Source organism: Lagopus muta, chromosome 4 (genome assembly GCF_023343835.1).
Source record: "Lagopus muta isolate bLagMut1 chromosome 4, bLagMut1 primary, whole genome shotgun sequence".
Lineage (NCBI taxonomy): Eukaryota > Metazoa > Chordata > Aves > Galliformes > Phasianidae > Lagopus > Lagopus muta.
In genome coordinates this window covers 41,385,327-41,409,196 of record NC_064436.1, presented here as the reverse complement: position 1 = coordinate 41,409,196, position 23,870 = coordinate 41,385,327, and the positions used below count along the sequence as shown (strand labels likewise).

The 23,870-nt window shown below is 40.3% G+C and overlaps 1 protein-coding gene across 3 annotated transcripts; it reads left to right on the top strand.

Moving 5' to 3' along the window:
* The first annotated feature begins 69 nt into the window (after positions 1-69).
* LOC125692697 (sodium/hydrogen exchanger 9B2-like) lies at positions 70-23,774 on the top strand. Of its 3 annotated transcripts, XR_007376807.1 has the most exons (13): positions 70-1,530; positions 3,629-3,725; positions 5,017-5,200; positions 6,392-6,562; positions 8,843-8,985; positions 10,792-10,919; positions 11,768-11,943; positions 12,484-12,590; positions 13,669-13,818; positions 15,974-16,082; positions 16,272-16,408; positions 19,825-19,983; positions 21,153-23,774. XR_007376807.1 is itself a non-coding variant. In XM_048943567.1 (12 exons), the coding sequence occupies exons 2-12, from the start codon at positions 3,639-3,641 to the stop codon at positions 19,858-19,860; spliced, it is 1,428 nt and encodes a 475-aa protein (XP_048799524.1). In that variant the 5' UTR covers positions 70-1,530; positions 3,629-3,638; the 3' UTR covers positions 19,861-23,774. The 3 variants fall into 3 exon arrangements, 2 of the variants coding, with proteins under 2 accessions (XP_048799524.1, XP_048799523.1); XM_048943567.1 differs by having other exon boundaries at positions 19,825-23,774; XM_048943566.1 differs by lacking the exons at positions 19,825-19,983; positions 21,153-23,774 and adding an exon at positions 17,393-18,211.
* The last annotated feature ends 96 nt before the right edge of the window (positions 23,775-23,870 follow it).

Below are 23,870 nucleotides of genomic sequence, written 5' to 3'. Positions count from 1 at the left end.
GCTTACAGATTTAAAATGAGAAGTATTGTGGAGCCTGCTTCCTCAGACTGGTTATGGACTTTAGCTCTTACCTTTAATTGTAGTGGGAATGTTCCAATCCTGTGTAGTTTGTCTGTGGGATTTTGAGTTACGCTCTCTGGCATTTCATTCAGGTGACCTCAGCAGCCAAACAAGATGAAGTTGGAACAAAAATCCTAAGTTATCCAAAACGGCTCCACCACTACTCACTGATGTAAAGTCAAATGTTGAAAGTTGAGGCCAACAGGATTCTGTTTCAGTGTTTGCAGAGGTTAAGGTGAAGGCCAAAGTCTTCCTTCTGTAGATGGTATAAAGGGCTTACCTTGGGAAGGGGATCTCCACACTTGTAGCAATGCAGGAAGTTTGTGCTATTTTGAAAATGAAAATTCTCTCAAATTCATCATTATAAATTACTTATTGCATAAAGAACTTTAATAGGTAATATTTCTAAGCTCATTGGTGAATGTAATACACTGGCACTACTCAAATATTGTTTAGACAAAACACTCCTGCAACAGGAGATAGCATCCACTTTCTACATTGCACTGAAAGCACAGATACAGGCATTTTTCAGTGAAGCTGGTTGTCAAAAACAAAGACAGCAATAACCACACCAGCAGGGATTGCTGTCTCTTGCCTCCTTAACGGTGTGTGTGTGTTGCAGGGTTGTGTTAACAGCCAAAAGTCTGAAATGTGCCTCTACACAGCGAGTGTTTTCAAGCGGGCTTACTGGCGTTATTAAAAGATAATCCTTTCTAATACTCTTGTGTTCCCTGAGTTGTTGGGGGAAGCGTTGTTTCTTTCCTGCCGCTCCATTCACATGATAAGGAGGGTCATGACTCCTAATTTTAGGTCATTTTCTCTTCGGGAAAGGTGGGTGTTTAAATCCCTCGCTTGGAGTCCTGGAAAATTTAATCTGGTCAAAAGAAAACCCTGAAACCAGATTCGTTGTCAGCCCAGTTCTACATAACGCTGCTGGGAGTTGAGTAGCTGCAATCGAAGCCGCTTTCACAGAGCCCGGTGCGAGTGCGTGACTCAGCGACAGGAAGGAAGAAGGGCTGTCTCTTTCCCCAGGTGCACTCACGGATGAGACGGATGTATTTGATGCATCTTTACGAAACGAATGTTTTCACGGTAGCACCACAGACGCGCCAACACTTTGATTCTCTTGCCCTCCCCCATGCAATTCCTCCCCTTGTTCTCCCGCGCTGCGGGCTCTGTGGGTTCGGGGCTGCTCCGCGGCTCAAACAAAGCTGCCTCCTGGTGCGCACGGCACGAGAGGAGAAGCCTTTCGGGTCCCTCCTGCCTGCAGCGGGACGATTTTGCAGCCTGCCTGGTGCAACTGTGGATAGCGGAGGCATCGTGCTGCACTAGCTAGGGGAGGAGGAGGAGGAGCCAGAGCTGGCAGCGGGCTGCTCCTGCTGCCGGGCGTGGTCGAGCGCATCGCCATCTCGGCGTGTTGGAGAGGCTGCGCGGGAACATGGGATCGCTCTGATTCCCGCCGCTCCACAGGTAAGCCCAGGCTGCAGGAGGAGAGGTGGGAGCCGCGCAGGGAGGAAGCGGGCTGGGGAGGCGGGGAAGGACGTTGCATCAGGGTGCGCTTACGCCTTCTGGGTGACGGGTGGTTGGGGCTGACGCTTTGCTTTAATGCTGGCCGTTAGTGGCTCTTGGCAGAGCCTGCGGCACTTCGTGTGCATGCACAGAATAGCTAACAGTCACCAGGGCAATAGAGCTAAAAATATCGGCAAGCACATGCTGCCCATCAGTCATCTTTGGAGCTTTGCTTTCCCTCTCTTTTGAATTCCTTCCTATTCAAAACAAATAAAATAAGAAGGTCTAACAACAGCTGTAATAAAAAAGCTTTTCTTCTTTCGTGCCAAGGGAGGTATATTTCAGAGGGCTGTAGTGAAATAAGCATGTTGCTGGCTGGTTTCCAGTTTCCACAGTGTGGGCCTTAACAATGGAGTATGAATTCTGTTCCACCTTTCTTCAGTCCATCTGATTTTATTTGCAAAGAAATCTGTCCAGAGGAAACTTATAAAACAAAAACCAAGGCTGAAGGTCTGTCACACAGCAAACAAGGGCAGGCTCACGCTGTCTGAGACACTGATTTCCACCTTGGAAAAATCCCTGCTAAGCAGATTTCCTTTTGCAGTCTTTTCTTTCCTTTACTCTGTTGTAAACAGTGCGTGCCGGCCCTGAAGTTGTTGGGAGGTGGGCTCCTCTTCCTTGCGCGTATCAATGTATTTCACATCTACAGGTGTCTGACCCTGAGAACTAGGATCATCTCCCATGCAAATACGTATGAGAACAATCTATATTATCCCTTACCCATCCAGCACACGCACATCTTTCAAAATTAGAGTGACGTACAGATACCATGGGGAGAGAGAACAAAACCATTACACTAGAACGCATTGATACTGTCTTTCTGTATTCTTTCTATGTGTCTTAGCTGTGTCAAGCCAGTTTCATACCAGAACAGCTCAAACAAAATTAACCAAGTGTTAAAACAGCCCCTGCTTTTGTTCAAGGCATCAATCTTTTGCAGATCTCAAAGATATTATGAACTGAAGGCTTGATAATGGTGAGAATCAGGTCTCTGACTTGCTTCCAGCAATTCAGCAAGGAGGGAATTTTTTGGCTCAAATGTTTTGGCACAACTTGAGTGGCTTATGGGGCCTGAGAAATGGACTTCAAGAAAAGTACTGTTACCACTGGTGTGGAGTTACTGTGACAAATAATGCGACCAAGTCTTGTGAGTGTAACTCTTATTGACACAGACTTCTGGAATTGTAGTAAATTTTCACACACACGCACACAAAACATTTAGTACATTGACGTATCAGCAGAAATTGACTAGTTAGAGCAAATACAATGATGATTATCTGCATTCAAATCGAGAATTTTCCACTCTTAAGAATGATCTCTGTGGCTTATGAGCAATAACAAAGAGCTGTTTTTTCTTAGTCTTGCCCAAGAATAAGTTGGGTGTATCTTAGATCTCTAGTCAAGCAAACATTTTCTGTTTCTGAGATACTCAATCAGTGTATTTGAATGGTGATGCCTAACAGAACCATCTCCTTGAAAATTTCACTAAAAATCAAGCTGGATCTAATCAGATTTTTAGCTGGGAAGAAAGTGTCTCTTGTGGGTATGCTGTAGAAACTACGCTTACTATCTATATGAAATGGTCACTTGCCTTACCACGTGCACACGTTTTGTGACACTTTCAGAGCTTGTGGTCCTGGCAAGAGGTATTGGCAGTAAGTGATTTTTCTCTTGTTCTTACAGAAGACATAAATATATAGATGTATATTACAGCCATGCTCTCACAGAGTGCGTAACGTGTTTGCGCAAAACACAGTGATTCTAAAACTTACATTTTTTTTTTAGTGCTTGACTTTGCAAACAATACTATTTTTTTTATTAGCTTCGGTGTTTTGTCTTATATATAGCACATGCAGGCATGCAAAGGATGTTAAATTTCAAACAGGGCTTTGAGGGCTTTTTCACATTAATATTAATAATAATATTACAGGAAAGCATTGCCTCTGGAAAATGCTGTTACCTGTTTCTCTAAGTTTTCTACCTCTATTGCATTCATTAGCTTTGCCACAATGGTGAAGGAAGATACGGTGAATGAAGATTCTGAACCATCAGTATGTGAGAGAAATGGCATGATTCCCATGCATGAGAAAAGTGAGGTAATTAATTAGCATTTCAAATTGCAGCTTTATTTAGAAGAATCTTTCTCTTTCCTTGCTGAATCCACCAAAATGCTGAACAGAATGTGGAGAGAAATTTCCTCTGTGAGAATTTGTCATAATAAACATTCTGTTTTGAAAACTGCGTTAAATTAGGTAAGTGTATGATACTGACACAAGACAAGTACTTTGTGGTGTATCCGTATATATATGGGAAGCTGGTGATCACAGGATAGGAAACCAAGTAGTCCCGTGCTTGAAAGCTCACAAGATTTGATGTTCCAACTGTGACTATGAGTAAGGGATATATATATATACACGTATATATATATAAAAGACAGAAAAATAATGGGAAATGTGGAACTGCTACTGGATGAAGGCCAAACCGCAGCATGGGCGAGAGTTCCATGTCCACACTATGACAATGGGCTGGCACAAAGATGAATAATTTTACAGGAAGAAAGATGATTAATTTCTTAAAAATAAGGACCCTTAAATGAAGGGAGACGCATATCCAAAAATGGTCAAAAAGGATATTGGTTATGAATTCCGATATGTAGATGAATCAATATAAAAGAGCAGCTTTAAAAAACTCTGTGCCTCGAGAAGCCATTATTCAAGGAAGAATCTGCCAGGGTAACATTTCTTCTTTTCTACCTCAACTTACCAGCTTGAGCCTTGCTACTATGGATCGTGTGAGTAATGTTTGCACTGCCATCTGCTCTGTTTCTTTCATTTTTGTATAATCACAAGTGGGTTTGATTGTTTTGGTTCAAGGCTTTGTAGTAGAAGTTAATTACAAGTTACATTAAAGATAGTGCCTCACTCAGATGATGCAAAGTGTTACTTCATTGTAGAATCCACTGCAGAAGCAGAAACGTATCGAACTGTGGAAAAATGTTGATGAATGTTCGGCTCACACACAAGACGAACTGGGCACAGTTCATTAATGATGTTTTTTCGTCAAATACCCTGCTGTTGTTGCTGAACAAGTGCTCTGCACATAGGCACAGGAGCTTTCACAGAAATGGATTTAAAAGCAGTAAATAAATGAATGACCTGCAGTCTTTCATATGCACAACTTTCTGCCATATGAAAACAGACTCGTAGCAGAAAATGCCAAATCCAACACAAAGCTCTAATCTTTCTTGTAGTCAACGGTTGTTTAGTTAATGTTGTCCATCAGTAGACAGGATGCATCCAGCGTATTGCGACCGATTGCAGGTATGTTGTATGTCACTGCAAATGCATACTGAGCCTCTTCTGAGATAATTCCATTGTTTTCATTTAGGAGGGGTCAACAGTAGATGCCAAAGGTGCTGATGGGAATATACAAACAGAAGAAACTGCTCTATTGAATCACTCAGCTCAGCAGCCTCCAGAACCGGTATCAGGGTCTTCAGCACCTGCAGGAACATGGAGGCAAATATTTGCTTGTCCTCCTCAGGGTTTACTGTCTCGAATAGTAACAAATGGTAAGTAAGAAAAAGACAATGCAAAATGTTTAGTTGAACTAAGTAGAAGGAAGGCTTCCTAATTCTCATAGTTTTGGTGTGAATATACTGAGACGGTTATAAAGAGAGTGCATTTTCCACAAACTCGATGGCTTTCCGTTGAATTAAGGCACCAAAAATGAGACTTGGCAGTAATACCTTCTTCTGTACTTAATATCCTAGGCTTGCAAAGCCAAGATTCATAACTCCAAGGCAAATTGGCTCATTCTGTTAAAGATTTGCCCTGCACTCTAAGCTCCCAGAACAGAATGCCCAGCTAACCAGCTATTTCAGGCTTTTCCAAACATAAGATATTTTTTGTGGCTTTGCTTCCACAGCCTTCATTCTCTCTCGCTTGTGATTCTTAGACATTATGTTTGGAAAACTAACAGTCTGTAGCTAAAGATATAGAAAATCATTCTATATTCTATTCTATTTTCATGTGATTACAAGAAGGGCAATTTATTCAACAAGTTTTTTCTTCTGCTTTGCTCTTCTGCCTTTATGTCTATTCATGCCTGTTCTTGTTGTGTTAGTGTAGGAGCAGATTTGGGAAACTGGAAAGAGTATACTATTTTCACATATTTTATAATATTTTCAGATATTTTTGTAATACTTTTCAGGAGCTTTCCCTCTTTGTTTTCTGTGTTAATTTATACTACCTTAGGCTGCCCAGAGACATGACCTTCAGATTTTTGTCTCCCAGGGATGCACAAACATATCTAGCCAAAAAATGATATGTTAATGAAAACAGAACTGCAGTCATTAGCTCAAAGACGTATCAGGCACAGCAGGTTCCTGCTGCAGTTTTTGCTTAGCTGAAGGAAGATAGCACAAAAGCAAGATGAGTACTGGTGAAAATCTTTGCTAAAAGTCTGGGACCTGTTAAATGCTTTCCACAGTGGCCTTTGGTTTACTCAGTCTTTTTTGGTCCCTAATGACTTTCCTGTTACTATTTTCTAAAGTGTCTCAGTGTCTATGAAATCAGAAATAGGCTTAAGGAGTGTCAAATATTAAACAAAGTGTTATGATTAAACTGATTTTTAAGGTACAGAACTTTTATTTCTGCGATTTAATGGTACCTTAGCAGAAAAAGAAATGTGACCTAATACTGAAATTGGTTCTCTATTTGTTGGAAATGATTAGATATTAATATTTCTTGTCCTGTTCCAGTTGCCGCTGTGGTCTTGGTTTGGGCTGTGGTTTGGTCCATCACTGGGCCCGAATGTCTCCCAGGTGGAAACCTGTTTGGAATTTTGTGTCTTTATTTTTTTGCTGTCATTGGAGGTAAAATTTTTGGACTCATTAAAATAGGAACACTGCCACCCCTCCCTGCTCTTCTGGGTAAGATGCCCTTCCTTCTTTTCTTCCTGTGTGGTTGTGGTGTTTTAACAGTCGGGGGACACCTGCAGATTGGGCATGGTTGGATTAGGAACGTGCACATTCATAACGCCCAAATTTGCCACTTTTTCATGTGACTTGTTTGTGGTCCTTGTGGAGAAGTTAGAAAACTCCCCTAGGCTAGCTCAGGTGAAACTACCTATATGTTCCTAAGGCTCCTCCTCCCCTTAGTTCTTTTTGGCTATCATTAGTATGATATTATGAAGTACTTTGATGCCAAAGTAGCTGAAAAAGGTGGTCCCTTTGTTATGCTGAGCCTATACATGAGTCGAGCTGTTGATGCAGAGAAAACTTCAAGGCAGAGCAGGCTGCAAATGCCTCCTGTAGTGCCTTGAAGTGATAAATAACTAGCTATTATTATTATTAACTGTTACTGTAGTCTCTCACAGTGGGCCCTCTGACAGGAGAAGGGCTGGATGGCTTTGTTTGCAGCACTGTTTGGGCAGTGTGCGTATTCATGTACTGCTGTGTTCCACAGGTGAGAACAGATTCAAACAAGAGGGAGGGAAGTTTTGCATGTAGCATGGCTGCCCACAGTAACACAGGCTTTACAAAAGCAGGGCCCTTAATAAGTAAACACCTTAAAAAAAATCAGAGTCGTATAGAATCATAGAATGGCTTGAGTTGGAAGGGACCTCAAGGATCACCAAGTTCCAAAATCTGACCATTTGGGTTCTGCTTTCTTCAATTCAATCCATATCTGAAAATTGAGTTGAGCGTGAAGCTGCTTGCCTGAGTGAAACTTAAGCATGATGGTGTATGTGTGGTGAGTTGCTTAGGTTTGAGTTAATTGTTCAGATCCGTGGTCTTTGAGGAAAACTGAGCAATCTAGAGACAGAAGAAGAAATACACTATGTCTTTGAATAATCTTTGCACTAAGAGTGTAAATCTCGTACTCTTGTGTAGGAACTCTTTAATTCATTTCTGCTAGGTGCACTGTGGCTCGTTCAGCTCTGTGCACCTTATAGTGAGCCTCTATGGGAGGAAGAGGGAAAGATGTGGCTACAGAAATGGTCACATATTATATTTTAGATATACATTGGAGATTCTGCTGGCAACATGGAGCAGAATGATGAGGGTATCTTTTAAGCCACGTGGTGTATTTTTTCTCTGATGAGCAATCTTCTAGATCAGGGTAGATCCAGTCAATGGATGTCTCACACACACACAAAAGTGCAAAGAGCCACATGATCATTAACATAAATGTCACAAGGGACTGCAGACTAATTATGCCACTTTTTTTCTTCTTTTTTTATTTATTTTTTTTTTTCCGGGAAGGGGTGGGCAGAGCAGTTTGTTACAGGATGAACCAACTCTGCAGCCAAGGCTTACAGGCAAACACGCCAAGCTGTGCCCAACCTGAGCACAGTGTTTACTTTTCATCTTTTTTGGTTTCTGGTTTATTAACATGGTTAATATGAAATTACACCACAAAAAAATGTATCTTTGAATCATGGGGACCTACAACAGTCTTTACAGAAAACTATAGTTACCATGTCTGTACTTTTCTGTATCTCTAGTTCTGATAGCTTTGAAGAAAATCCCTGATTAATCTGCTTTGCTAATATTTGCAAAAGGTTGAATCTTGCAATTAGCTGAAATAGAGGATAAGTGCAAGTTCCTGTTATTTCCCTTGCTTTCTCCTTTGCTTAAAAGTTGAATTGCCTGAGCATTTTAAGATGTCCAAATTAGACCATGACTAGATGATTTAGATTAGGTGTTCCAGTGACCTCAGCATTATGGTTCCTGTGATACCTGCATTTCTGACAGGATTTTTTAAAAACCAACTTTTCCAACTTATGAGAAGAATACTTAATATTAGATTACCCTCCTCTTTTCATATTTAAAAAAAAAAAAAAAAAAAAAAAAAAAGTTAACAAAAAATATATCTTTAAAGGTCCAGAGGTGGTTTTGTTCATGGTAAGCATGACCTGCAGCTGGTGAACAGAGTAGAATTCTGTCATTTCTTGTTTGAGTTGTGTTTCAGCATCTCACAGATTTGCTCATTGGTGAGCTGGTATGTTCTAGACCTCTTCCATTGCTTTAAACATCTTAATCTTCTCACATTCCCATCTTTAAAACAAGGCTAATGATAACAGAGCAGGAGTTGTTTTGTTGTCTCTTAGAAATACATCCTATTGTGTCAGGTTTTTAAAATTCAAGATAAACTTCTACTGCAGTCAAATATTTCGTTTGACTGTGGTTTGTTTGCTTTCATTTAAGGGATGCTTCTTGCTGGTTTTCTCATCCGAAATACCCCGTTTGTTAGTGACATTGTCCAGATAAATCTGCGCTGGTCTGCCGCACTGAGGAATATTGCTCTTTCAATTATCCTGACCCGAGCAGGACTTGGTCTAGATCCAAAGGTATGGCACCAGCTACTATGTAAGGCAAAGTATGACACTGATTCTGTTAAAAAATATTGGACTGTTTGGTCTTAGAAGATTTGAAAATCAGAGCATTACAAAAAGCATAGTTCCTGCTGTGTAGTCACATGTTAATCAACGTTGTCAGGTAGATCTGTAGTGTTGGTGAGCAGTCAAAAAAGTACCTGAAGAAAACTGATCTTATGACTACGTATCCTCCATATCCTAAAGAAATTTCCTGAATTTTGTGAGCAGTGCATATGGGGACATGCATTCTATCATAGTCTGTCAGGAAGAGTTTATACTGCCTAGCAATGTCCCTGTCAGTTTACTGTGACAAACTAAAACAAGTAAGGAAGGGAATCCATATCCCAGAAGGAGCATGCTGTTTGTGCTGGCACAAATCAGACAAACAAAAATCTTCTTTGTCTTTTTTGCTATTTTATTTTCTCTTTCTATAATCATTGTACATTTTATGCAAATGTGTTAATCCTGAAGATGATTCTGCCTGTACTACAGAAGCAGTGTTTCACATCACTGTGAAGCCCATAACGCTTCTGTGAACAGAATAGTTTTCTTCAACACACTGTAAACTTCATATTCCCTCAATTAATTATTGTGATGTTTGCTTGATCAAAATCAGCTGTCTGAAATAAAGCTGTACCATACCTACCCCTGTCTAAATGACTGTTTAAAGCTTATATAAAATTTAGTGTAGGGATAGCTAGCTCAAGTCAATAAATCTGATTTTCTTACCCAAGATGAAAATTACAGTGTTTCCAGTTTTCAGATTTTTAGAAAAATAGGTTTTGTCACTCTTGAACAAACGATTTTCCTAAGTATACTATTTGTCCTTTTTATGAAGGTATTGACACTTGTACTGACACTTGTGTTAGCACAGCCTGTGTGTTGTGCCCAGTTCGGTGAGAATGTTTTTCTTTCTACTCTGCATCTTTTTTGGCCAGAGAAACTTCATCTCTGTCTCATTTGTCTCCCATGTGGCAATCGAAGCTGTCATTTGGACTCCATATGTAGCAATGCTTTGATGTGCTTACAACTGTTCCTTGTGTAGCTGAAGCTGTGAAGACAGATGCCAGTTGTTCTAGTGATTCTCAGCCCTAATTATGCTGGGATAAACTGCAACTTGTTGTTTTTATCCATGTCAAAATTAGGGACTTGTCCTGGCAGAATCATGTTCGGGATAAACTAATAAAAGCTACTTTTACAAGCAAATACTCTCTTTTAGTGAAGTTTTTGGGTAGAAGTTGCAGAGGCAGGTAGAATTTAATCTACTCTGGATATCAAGTGAGAGACAGCTCAAAGTAGTGCATGGCTTCTTTCTCCAACTTTATGTAGCTCTACGTAACAATTTTCTGATTTGTTGAGACTTTGGAATTATTTCTGGGTTGCTTATGCAACTTGTGGGATGATAGCAAAACCTTCTGTGGACAGTGAAAACTACGTCAAACAACTGTGGGTGAGATAGCTGCGGTGAGAGTGCACTTTTCAAATGAACTGTAGTTACCTCAGCCACTCCAGAGCTGTTTGCTCTGTACAAGAAGCCAAAGCGTGTGGGAACCTCATTTAACACAGATTTGTTGGGTTTCACTGCCACACATGCAATTTTATATCCAAATCCACTTCTACTTGAGCCTATCTCTGGCATAAGCCATGTAAAACTGTCATATCCTGTACTGCAACTTAGAGGGAATTATTTTAATAAATGATGTCAGGTCATAAAAGTTATTGCTCTCTATGAAGCCAGAGGTACTGGTACTAATGACTGAATTTGCTTTTATGTTGTAGGCTCTTAGGAAGCTGAAAGCAGTCTGCTTACGGCTTTCTTTTGGACCATGCCTCTCGGAAACATGCACAGCTGCTGTTTTTGCCTATTTACTCATGCATTTGCCATGGCAGTGGGGATTTATATTAGGGTAATGTACCATCTTTTCTCCTATATGACTTTTTTGTTACAGCTAGATGATCCACATGCAGTTAGTTCTCTGCCAAGCAGGCACCTTAAGCTGCTCATAGTCACTGTGGCTGTTTGCTTACCATTCATGTCTGGCTCTGTAGCTAATTTAAAGGTCACATTTCCAGATGTAGAGAAGTACTTGTATCTTTGCTCTTCTCTGACTGTAATCTGGGCACTTATAGAAGGAAGAAAGATGGTGCAATCCCTGGATCTTTAGCCACAAGGCAGAGGGCTTTTAGGGACAGAAAATGATACCACAAGTTTGTGCTGGAATGCAGAATTTCCGCTTTGAGAAATTTATACAGAACAGTCTTCCTACCACAAGTTGAAAGTAAGGACATGGTATGTTACACTGTGGGGTAATATCCTTGAAGAGGAAACTTTTTCCATCTAGCTTCTATCTAAACTGGTGGACTCAGTTCCAGACTGTATACTAGAAGGAGATAAATGAACTTCTCTCCTGCCACACGCTGAATTTTGAGTAGGAACTCACAAGTCATGAGCATCTAGACCAGGTTCCTAAAGCGGGTAGTCAAGGCACGTATCAGAGAGAACTGGCCTGCAGTGTAGAATCAATTCTTAGCCTGTGGAGCCTTTGATTTTTAATATTATTTTGGTGAACAGGAAGTAAGAGGTGATTGTGGATCTGCAGGGAAATATCCATGCTTGTAATTAGGAAGGAGAGGTAAGGATATTTTATGTGCAGGTCTGTGTAGTTAAAATTTAGAAGAAGGGAGATCATAATGTTTTGAAGCTTTTCAGTTTAGTGCTTGCTATTTAAGAGAGGCTGAAACCCTGTGTTTTCAGTTTTGTTCTAGGTGCAGTCTCTCCAGCTGTTGTAGTTCCCTCAATGCTGATCTTACAAGCTGGGGGATATGGAGTGGAGAAAGGTGTCCCAACTTTGCTAATGGCAGCTGGAAGCATTGATGACATTCTGGCTATTACAGGCTTCAACACTTGCCTTGGGATGGCTTTCTCTTCTGGTATGCGAGTTAATCTGTAGGTGGTGACAACCAGAACAAACTGTGATGTTTTGAGGAATGTATGCTTTGTTACGATTGACTGGTTTGTATCTTAATGACAGCTCCTCATGAAGTTTTAGATATGGAGTTCAGTATGGATAGAGAAGTTACCCATGATCAAAAGTGTTGGTGTAACTTCATTTACTCTGAGGTGTGGATCACAGCTTTCAGAAAACAGTTTTGTTTTTTTTCCATAACTGCCATGTCCAGCTCCCTTGTGCCCAGTATAAATGGTCTCAAGTATCCCTGGGTTTGACAGTGCTCTAGCAGTGCTTTTTTTTTCTCTGACTTCCTTGGCACACTTTCTTGGCATAAACAAAGAGTTGCACAAAAGTTGCACTTTCCAGTTCTTGCAGGCTCATGGGTTCTCTCCTGAGGCCCTTCCCCTTTGTAATTTAGAGCAGTGACCGTACTGAAATCATTCTCATAGATATACAGCGTGGTTTGTGAGTGAAGGTTCTGCTTTAGGGTAACTGAACACACTTCTCTTTTGCCAAATAGGTTCCACTCTGTACAATGTGCTCCAAGGAGTGCTGGAGGTTGCTGTTGGCATAGCAGCTGGTGGGATTCTGGGAGTGTTCGTTCGGTATTTCCCAAGCCATGATCAGGTTAAAAAAAAAAGTTTTTGTTTAAAATTGCGCTATGTAAGATATTCTTTGTTTATAAATGCCATTTTTATATTATTCATTTTCAAACTTTGTATGACACCTTTTGTGAGAAAGCAGCGTACAGCTCTAACAGCTTCTAAATTGCAAAGCCTACAAAGCAAGGAAGTGTTTTGAGGATGATTGTTTGTGTACTGCAACAATAGCAGTGTATGATCTCACAGTCCTTCCTGATGGAGAGCCTGGAACCCAGTTCACAATCCTGTACCCACAAGTGGTAGAGGTGTTGGAAATGCTCACGTGGAAAGGGAAGAGGATCTGATGCCTATTGAGTAGTATGAGTAGAATAATGATTGATTGAATTGATGTGCAACATATTTACCTCCACTCATTTTTAATCTTTAGCCTACTGGAAACATCTTAGAAATGTGCAGATCACACGCTTGGGATATTATCAACACTAATTAGAATGGTGCTTTCATTAATAATTAAGCTTATATAAAGTGGTAGATGAATTTACTATCAAGGGTAACTACACAAACAAAATTGTAGAAGAAAGCATATAGTCTGGATACTGAAATCAATTTGAACAACAGCTATTGCCATCAGTGGCACCGAATTTTCTTATTAAATAACATGGAAATGCGGCACAGAAATCAACTGATAACTAGACATGGGAAACACAGAGATATAACTGCTGTGAAACTGCCTTTGTCCCTAAAAACACTTAGTGGCAATGATCTAACCCCTCCTTGGGTAAGCTCCGGCTCTTCATGGTAGAGGTCCTGTTATCATAGCCCAGAAGCAGGAAGGTTAGAATAGAGCATCATATTCCTTGTTATGCAAAAAGTGTTTTGGCAGTAAGATTTTGGATGGGCAGAGGAAAAGAAATATTGACATTTCAGAACTATAGTTTGCTAGGAATTAGTGTCCCAAAGAACTCCTTAACTCAACTGCATAGTTCAAGTCTCAAACAAAAGTTTTGATTCCTCTGTTACCTTCAAATCAGTAGATGTAAACATTCGCCGTTTCCAGACATAAATTTACTTTTTTTTTTGTTTCTTTCTTTGCTTGCTTGCAGGCATCTCTGTCATGGAAGAGATCATATTTTGTGCTTGGACTGTCCATGTTTGCTGTTTTTGGCAGTGTCTATTTTGGCTTCCCTGGATCAGGAGGGCTCTGCACATTAGTCCTAGCTTTTATTGCTGGCATGGGATGGTCCGAGGAAAAGGTGAATGTTTATGCACAACATACCAGAACTCCTTTGATTGCACAGCTCAGCAGAAGTTTGGATTTCCACCAGGAGTGGCAGTGGCCCATTTATGTAGATTCATGGGAAGTACAGATTATGAAAATAAATGTAGAACTGTTCCTAATCTTTAGTGTAACGGAAAGTTACCATGTATGTGGATGAGGTAACGTTATACTGACAGTAAAATGCTCACGAGCTTCTCTCAAACATCAGTGCAATACCTTTTAAGCCCTGTAAAGGAAGGTTAGTTGTCATGGCACTTGATGAGGAATCTAAAGCTTAGTCCCAGCTCTGTGACAGTCTCTGTAACCTTACACAGTCATTTAAAGGTAAGTTTTAATAACAGATGTCCAAATACAGTTCTGAACATGGCCTCAATATCCTGAGCTTTTGTTCGCTGTGATTTTTAGGGGGTGAAATGGAAAGCAGTAATTAACCATTTTATTGCTTTCCCCAAATCGTAGCAAGTATATTCTACATAACCAGAGAGCAGGGTGCCCACACTAAGTGGTGATACAAAGCTGTTCAGAAACGATACAAAAGACTGTCTCTAAGCCACTTTCTTTTAGCTATGAAGCCTCTTTCTTACTATTTTTGCCCTGCTGATTTTCTGTATCTTGGTATGTCTCACTGCCCCTTTTCTTGATACCATCTGCACTTAATGTTTGAGGGCGATTTTCCTTTTCATATCTGTAGCCTTGCAGCATGCAGTAAGAGAAGGGAGGAGGAAGGAAAGAGGACTGGATATATTATTATACCCATCTAGAACCTGACCTCAGTACGATCTCTCCATCTGTTAAAATAACAAATAAGAAACCATGGTTTCTATTTAAAATACTACATTGTTGTCCAGTTTTAAAAGAGGGGAAACTTTGAGACTTGAAATAGTTAAAAACTTTAAAGCTTATAAAGCTCACTGTTGAAGGCTTTTAAGCCACTTCTGAAGGAGAGTCCTTACAAAAGCGTATGCAGTCCGTAACTACCTACTTAGTTTAAATTCTTTTGATCAGTAGGAGAGGCTGCTTGATGATGATTTCAAACACCTTAGCTCTTTTTATCAGATGCAGCCAGAGAGATCTGCTTACTGAATACTCAGTGTTACCAACATTTTCCTGCTGAGCATCACAAAGGCCACTGGTGCTGTCTCTGGTGGAAGTGAACAAATAGCATCAGCAGAGAACAAGGGACATTGTACCTGTTGCTGAAGTAGTTAAATGAGAAGTAAACGTCTGGAAAGAATTTTATTATTTTTTTTAAAAGAAAGCAGAGTAAGTTAGCAGGGAGAAGTGAGGCAAATAAAAAAGTTTACAGGTCTGTGTGTTTCCACCTCATTCTCTTTAAGGTTACGTAAGGTTTTCTATTGCAGTTATCTCACTGTTCCATTGATAGAAGAGCCAGAGGTGCTGCCATGTTGAATGGTCAGTCCAGAGAGAACGTGAGGGACGGTACACACCTGGGCTATGCATCCTCACACACTGCAGCCTGCATGTTCATCTGCTATTGCTATTGCAGAACCCACTTCTTTTAAAAAGTGGTGTTAGAGATGCTACATGTACCTCTTCAACTAAGTGGAAGATTCCTGTTTACTTTGGCAGCAGGTTGCTTTAGGAAAAGCGCTAGGTGTAAAGTTCAAGCACAAAGAGAGAAGATGGTTTTGCAGTCATACAGTAATCACACAGAGACATTCAGCATTTTTCATTAGTAAGGGATTTCAGGCTTACCCAATCTAGCTCCTGCTCATGTGGAAATTGGTTTCTACCTGAGTGTGGTGCAAGTAGACATTACTGAAACTTTTCAGGGTCTGACTCTGCTCAAGTACAAATGGAACAAGTCTGAGCGTGCAATTCCCAAAAGCTAATCAGTTTCATTGCAAAACTTTTGAAATTGCATCTTCCTAAACAGTGAAAATCAATTTGCTTTATTTTCATTTTCTAGGCTACGGATTGCTTTAGTATTAGATCAAAGTTCACCATAAACTAGGAGTCTAAAAAACAATTCTGGAATGTATTTATGATAAGTTTTCATTTTGTCGTTTGATTAATTAAATGTGTCTACTTTGGTTGATGCTGTTTGGGTTGTTTTGTGTATGTGTATGAATTGATGGATTTTTTTATTATTATCATTACTATTGCAGAGGGAAGTAGAAAAAATTGTTGCCATTGCTTGGAATATCTTTCAACCTTTTCTTTTTGGTTTGATCGGAGCTGAAGTATCTGTTACATCTCTCAGGCCTGAAACTGTTGGTAAGATCTGTCACTAGTTATTTTATTTCTAGCTTCCAAAGAATCTCCAGAAAGAAATCTTAAGTAAAGCAGTATGGCTGACAAAAAAACAACATACTGGAATCACTGTAAAGCTGTGACTTTAGAAGGCTTTTTTTCCCTCAGGCACCTATGCACAAAAATAGTGAGAAGCACTTGTCTTTGTTTCAGGGCTCTGTGTAGCTACACTGGGTATTGCCCTAGTTGTGCGAATCGTTGCGACGTTCCTGATGGTGTGTTTTGCTGGGTTTAATTTCAAGGAGAAAGTATTTGTCTCACTGGCGTGGATTCCCAAAGCCACTGTCCAGGTAAAACAGTCCAACATCATTTTCATTCCAGGCTAGATCTATAGTCTTTAGCAAAGCTCTTCTTCACTAGCACACCTTAAACAGGGAGAGGGTTGGGTCCCTGTTAACAGCAGAGTGTGATATGTGGACAGTTCGTATTCTGGACTGCCCTGTCTTAAGTCTGCTTGAAAAGGCCATGGGGGACCTGCCATGGGAGGGTTTTTAGCTTGCATCCTGGGTCATACTCCCAATAATAATGGTGAATGTACATGTAAATACTTAATCACAGAATAACTATTTATCAGTTTCTGCAGATTATTGTGTCTTTTACATACAGATTTTGAGAACTCTTGAAGTCTAAAAGTGTTTCTCTCTAATACCACATAAAGTGTTCACCGATACAGTTGCACTTGAGGCTCAGAATGGGTTTTTATTTCATGGTTGTTCTAATAACGGCTGGCCTGACAGGCTTATTGCTAGAGAAGCCTCAGGCTGGTTGCATTCTTGCTTAGTGATTGTTACATCACCTGGACTTTGCCTCAAAAGCATGGTAGTTTGTAAGCAGAAGTTAATAATAGGAACAGGCAGAGATTACTGCAAGAATTGTGAACTAATCTTTGCAAAGCTGCTATTCATTGACTGCTGTCAGGACACATTCTCAAGGTATGGGATTTTAACAGCTCCAATATGCAGTGTGCTGGCCTATTTCATTAATTACACGTTCTCAGGAAATGGATAACATGTCAGCTAAGCCACACTCCTCACCAGAGGGAGCCACTCAGATTGACTCACTTGCCTAGGAGATTCAGATAGCCAAATGGAAATTGTTCATATAGGGCTGATAGAACCCTTACTTTTTTGTATACTGCCTAGAAACTAAGGAGCTTGAATAAATTACAGATTTTGAATTTATGTTAAGCATAGACTGATGATTAGTCCCTTTTTTTTCCTGTTTCACTGAGGAAGATTCCTTCCTCCATTTCAGCAATCCTTTCTCTCCTATAGGCTGCAATAGGTTCCCTTGCCCTGGATACAGCAAGAAGTCATCAGGATGAGCAACTGGAAAAGTATGGAATGGATGTACTAACAGTAGCTTTCTTGGCTATCTTAATCACTGCTCCCATTGGAGCCTTAGTTATTGGTTTGGCAGGGCCCAGACTTTTGCAGAAGTCTCAGACAAAACACGAGGAAAATGAGGAAGGTGCTGTGGCTGGAGAAGAGCCAGAGGACTGTGAGCCTTCGTAAGACAGGCGTTTATGGGAATGTGGTCCTTCAGCTCTTACACTTCTGTTAAGTAAACATTTTGTGTCTGTAATCTTTCTGGACAAAACCGAAACAAGTGTCGGATATACTACTATTTTAAAAGCAGGTCTGGTGGAGTTTTACAAAATATTTTTTTGTGTTGGTGGTGCCTTAAGAGATGAACTAGGTAAATATACAGCAAATAGGCTGACCAGGCAGTGAGTCACTCCAAAGTTAGCAATCATCAATTACTAAAAACGTGTGGGTGTGAGGCCAGGGAGAGGATGAGAATTGTTCAGTTATGGAGTGGATCAGTAGGTGGATGAACAAAAGAAAATGGAGACTGATGTGATAGCTTCTTGATGGTTAAAACTGGACTGTAAGATGACAAGTTCAGCAGCTCAAAGAATGCAACAACTGAATTAGGACTGTTGACACACAGTGAACAAATCCTGCCACAGACTGATGGTTCCCTCTCCTTCCTCATTCAGTTTTGAAAACCTGCCTTTTTCCATTGCTGTTCTTTCACACGTTCCTTTGTGCCTTCAAGGGACTGTCAGTTCTGGTCATGGCAAGAAGCAGCAAGCAGTGCTTATGTGCTGAAAGAGACAGTTCCAGTGAGGCTGTGGTAATAAAGGAGTACCCAGTGAAAAGAACCGAGCTTGAAAATAAGATGAAAGAGGCCGTAAGGACTGGGAGAAAGTTACATGGGATTGGGATGGCTGCTTCCTGGCGTGTGTACTTCAGCCTTTGTGCAACTCTGTGTCAAGCCAATGAAAGCCAGCTTGTCAGCCGCTGGGAGTGTGTACTCTAGGACAGGAGAGAACTCCCCTTGGATGGAGCTTGCTGGCGTGGCAATGCCGAGGTAGCAACGAGTTATTTCTTTCTTCCTCAGCTCCTTTTGGGAAACCTGACAGTAGTGACAGACCTCAAATCAGGATTTATGAATCAACAGGTATCTCTTGTTCTAAGTTTATACTCATGTCTATGAAAATGCTATGATCTGGTCCTTCACACATCTGCATTTGCTTAACTGTGGCAAAATAAAACAAGTATTTACTAAAACCTATCAAGTTAATACTCATTTTTCCAAAGGGTAAGTGGTTGTGTTTGCTTTGGAGATTGGAGGCCTCTTAGGTTTGGCAAGGTCTTTTTACTCTGATCAATAGAGAAATAGAATTTAAATGAAGAGCCTGGGGAAAGCATCACTGAGAGGCATGTTACAAAGGGAAAGGAGCCCCACCACACCTTCCTCCAGAAAGAATGACATGTTGTCATGAGAAAGCAGTGAGCATGAACCCACCATTTGTGTGGGTCTTTCTAGAAGCACAAGTTGCATACTGGATCTCTTGCCAAAATATTTTACCATAGGAGCAAAAAGTTCAAATGTTTTTTGGAGGGTTTTTCTTTGCTTAATATTGATGCCTTCTGCACAGTCAGTACAGTATAGTTCATATTTGATCTTCTCATATAACCTGTTACCTTTCTCTTCTCCTTGACTTTCCAAAAGTCAAAAACAAACCGTTGAAGAAAACCCTGCTCTTGTCTTCAGCTTTCGTACCAATTAGGGTTTAGCATTGCCAGTTACAGAGATTGTTTAATCTCTCTTGCTCTGCTACGTTTTGGGTGAGTAACAAGCTCTAAGTAGGACATTCACTGCTTTCTGAATCATGAAATGAGTCCAGCATCCTTCAGAAACTGAGTTTTATTTAGTTATGTTTAGAAACACAGATTTGAGATCTAAGAGGACAGTGGCTGCCCACAGAGTTCTACAGTACAGTTCATTTGAGATTGTTTTACAGAACACTATTCAGAATGTATTTGATGTGTCCATATATTTTGGTTTCTGTAAGTAAGCATTATACAATTCTGTTTTAGCTCCTGTATTTTATTATGCAACATAATAAGAAAATACCTTTCAAGGAAAACTGCATGTACCTGTATTATTTGGAGTGTGTGTGTTATGTCTCTGTATATACATAATAATCAGTATGTGTACCTTTTCATATGACTGGTTCTAGCCAAAAAGCAAAGTTCTTAAAAATATTTAAGGTTTGTGGCCTGCAGTTCCAGGACAATGATAAACACCAGGAAATTCTTGGGTAAGTTTTCCCCTGACAGCTGTGAAGTACGATTATTATTTCATTTTGTCCAGGCTTCCTTACCATATGTGCTGCTGTTCTTTCCACTTTTAGGGAACATACAGTCTTCAGTTAATGCTTGTTCCCTGACAAGAGAAGAAGGAGCTCTCAAACTGTACAGACTGATGAACAGTTCCAGTGCTGCATGAGATGGTTACTGTGTCAAGCGCTGACTTCTGTGTCCCTCCTGCCTGTTGTGCATGGCTCACTGAGGTACTCAGTTGCATAAACGAGGATAGTTTTATAAGGAGCTTATTGCATTTGGAAAGTGTAGTATGTGCAGACCTAATGGGTAAAGTGAAGGAATATGCTGTTCAGTTCATCAGTGGCTGCTTATAAAATAATACACTTCATGTGATTAAAATGTAGAGGAGAAGCTGTGTATAGTTTGGTTTATTTACAAAGTTTTATAGAAAATAAAAACTCTCCTTCAAGGAGTGATCACTGCACCACATTTGGAATGTGTTCAGTGACAGTGTAAGCATTATAGCCCTTTAAATTTGAACACAATCATAAGCCTGACAGCCTTGCTCGCCATCTCATAAATTGACTCTATCGTGTTCCCTTAATCTTAGTTCCCTTTCAGTTTAGTTATCAGGATCACTCCTCCCATCATTCTAGACCCCGAATAGCTGCACTGATTCAACTGTAGCTTTGTCTCACAAATCAAATTCAATTTTCCTTTCCTCACCACTGAGTGTATTTGTCACAGGGCCCCTTTCTCTGAGCCTTTATTAAGTTGTGAATAAGAATCGCATTGAAGCTATTACAGTCCTGCAGATCTAAAATGAGAAGCATTGATGCTATATAATGCTCCTTGCTTTCTAGAAAGGAACAAAACACATCTTGTCATGAGAAGAAATGTTATATCGGGGCTGAGATATTGTCAATAAGTACAATAAGGGACAATTTCAGCTGCTTTTAAATAGGAGTTAATTGAAAGAGTTTGCAGAGGTGAAGTCATGACGACTAGGGCCCCCTCCCTTTCAACAAAATGCCATGAAATCATTCATGAATAATGCATAAATTCAAGCTAATAAAATCTTTATGCCATGCCAAACAGTCTCTTTTTTGGAGGAACTGAAATTAGTGTGCAACATGCAGTAACTGTAAGTGGGGGAGTCCACTGTCATGCAGACATAAGCACAAGTGCAAGGTGGAGAATACTGAGCACTGCATGCATGTGCAGTTCCAGAAGGTTCAGAAGAGCCTCAGCAGCAGAACAGTCTGACAGCACAGCACAGCCCTGCTGGCACACAGCAGGCAGAGTTAGAGCAGGCAGCATACGAGTAAAGACAGAAAGGGGCCATCTGGAAGCAGGAAGTAGCATGAGCCAGGGATGAAATAACAATGTAATTATAATCACTCTCTTCCTTTTTCAGCTAAACTGAACATTCTGGAGAATTCAGATGACGTCTAGAATTAATTGTGAAATGCTCAGGCTGTAGTATGGCCACAAAACGGTAAATGATAGTTTTTGCATTTTAAATGGAGTCCAAGAAGTGAAATTTTGGGCCAGATGGTGCTTGAATCGCATTTGCTTTGTCTAATAGTTGACACAAATAAGTCATCTTTATCTAAGTATATTTGTTTTGCAGGTTTATTTGTAGTTTATTACAGTGATTGTTCAAATTCATAGTGGAAAGAGAGGTCATTACTATTGTTCTAGTAGAGTAAGGCATCATGGTATGACATGCCCTGTTATGCTTTCCCCGACTTTGCATCAAGACAAGTGAAGATCTGGTCTGGTCTACCACCTGTGTCCTGGTATTTATCATGCTATTATCCCCTTGTGTGGGGCTTCCAACTAAGGGTAGAAAAGTCACCCAGTGCCAAGAGAGCCCAGCACACCTTAGTAGGTAATGCATTCAACTCTATCATTGCTTAGACAGAGGGCTTCGCAGACATTTCCATCCTTAGCTCACAGACTTTAGAGAGAGAATCTGAACAGATAAGTACGTTGTGAGGCTGGTTTTTCTTTTTGCTGCAAAGACTTGCATTTAGAGCACAAGCTGTGAACGGATTCAGCAATTTTTTTTTTATTTTTTGCATCTATCTTCCAAAGGACATCACATTAAATTAAGAGCAAAACTTCTTGCATTTGGCTTGCAGATAAAGAATCCAAATTGCAAACAGCACAGGCTCAGATAAGCCAATCCTATTCAGTGCTGTGAACTCAGCAGTCCAAGAAAATTTCATTTACTTGGTGAGTGCAGGTACAGACACCTAACTTCCATGGATTCTTGAAATCAGAGAGGATGATAAAGGCTCTGGTATCCTCCTTCATCTTGGGATGCATTTTGCTGCCCTTCTCAGACTGACGCGACGTGAATCCATTACACAGCTGTTTTTACCTGGCAGGTAGGCTGAAACAAAACTCTTACTTTGATAAACAAAAGCAGAACAATTCTTGGTTTGAAATTCCTACAGCCAAAGCACTACAGCCAGCGTTGTTCAGCTTTTGTTTACTTCAGTTTTATAGCTGTACTTTTACAATCAGCAATTGCAGTAAAAGAAGGGATTTTTAATGCCAAGAGTATGAAAATTACCCTACAGGAATGCGCAATCCCCTTGTTAGGGCTCTTTGCTGCACCCGACTAAGGCCTGCTCCAAAACCACCATGAAGATGGGATTCACCTTGACTTTAAGTGTGGCCACATGAGGCAGTTTTCCCTTCACAGATTCATTTTGAAATGCAGGAAAATAGTAAAAAAGATTGTAAGCAAGATAGATGACTATAATGTAGAAATAAGTAAGATGTCCTTTCTAAAAAGGAACTGTGACACAGTGTTGTTGCTAAACTATACCTCATGTAGGTTCCACTGCCATAGAGACATAAGCAAAACCAAACCACACACCATGTGTTTCTGTAGCCAGAGTTGCAGGTAGTTTAGCAGTAGTTTCATCCAACAGAAAGCAGGGGAAAAACAATTACATAATCAAATTGTGCGAGAGATGGAGGCAAGAGGCTAAACATCACATTGTCATTTTTTTAAAGATTTCTGGGAGAAAATTCACTTCTGCTGTACCACTTACCTCAGCAGCATTTGTCTAAGTGGAACAACAGAAAAGAGGATTGCTGTACACAGAAAGCAATGAAATTATCTGAATGTGAGAGTATCCTGATAGAAGCTGGAAGTACATAAAGACTTCTATAGAATAATTGCTGCAACGGCTGTGAGTTTTTCTATTTCACCTAGCACTTTTTCCACCAAACCCAAGAATTGAACTTAGCATTCAGTATATGCATCTAAGAGTGAAAACAGCATAGTACAAGATATTTACATTACTGTTCTTTCTCTGAGTGTTAGATCCTAATACAATAGTGTTTACAGGCTGCTTTCACCCATCAGGATAAGGTTTCCATGAAACATTTAAATAAAGATAGATCGTACTGTGGTTTCAGTACACTTTGTAAAAAGCAGTCATTTAACCCACAGTCACATCCTAATCTACCACAGTTTCTTGTGTGGTAAGAGCTTTTAGCACCTAGAACCACACCTGTTAAAAATGCAGGGACTGTCTCTATTAGTTCCACTGCTGCTTTGACAGCCACTGTGTGAGAACTGCCTCCTGACTCACTTTCTGTTTCAGCACTGGGATGATAAGCTTTGGCAACAGTGTGCTGCTGTGGGGCTTCCCCTCTTACCTAAGAACAGGTCAAATGAAATGCTTGTTAAAGAATAGTCCAGATCTTCCCTTCAGACAATTGTCTAAAATTGGGGCATGCATCTAAAGTTCTACTTTTAAACAAGCAGCCTTTCATTAAAGAATAAAGCACGTTAGAAGAAGTAGTGTGGAGTCTAACAGCTGAATGAGTAGCAATTATTTACCTATAACTGAAGTTAAGCCATACCACAGCACAGTTCTGACTTGTCTTACTAATGAGTCAGTAACAAGCCAAGAACACAGTTTTACTTCACTTTCTCGGTTCTGTCATTTAGCCAGCTCCTCCTATGACTGTCCCTGCTAAAAGAAATAGCCTCTGCAGTGCAAGTGAACTTTCAAAGAGCTTCCTTACATGCACATGAATGACGAATGGGCCCAGAATAAAGGGGCAGCTTTACTGGTTGACCTGCTTACCTAGAAATAGTGACTTT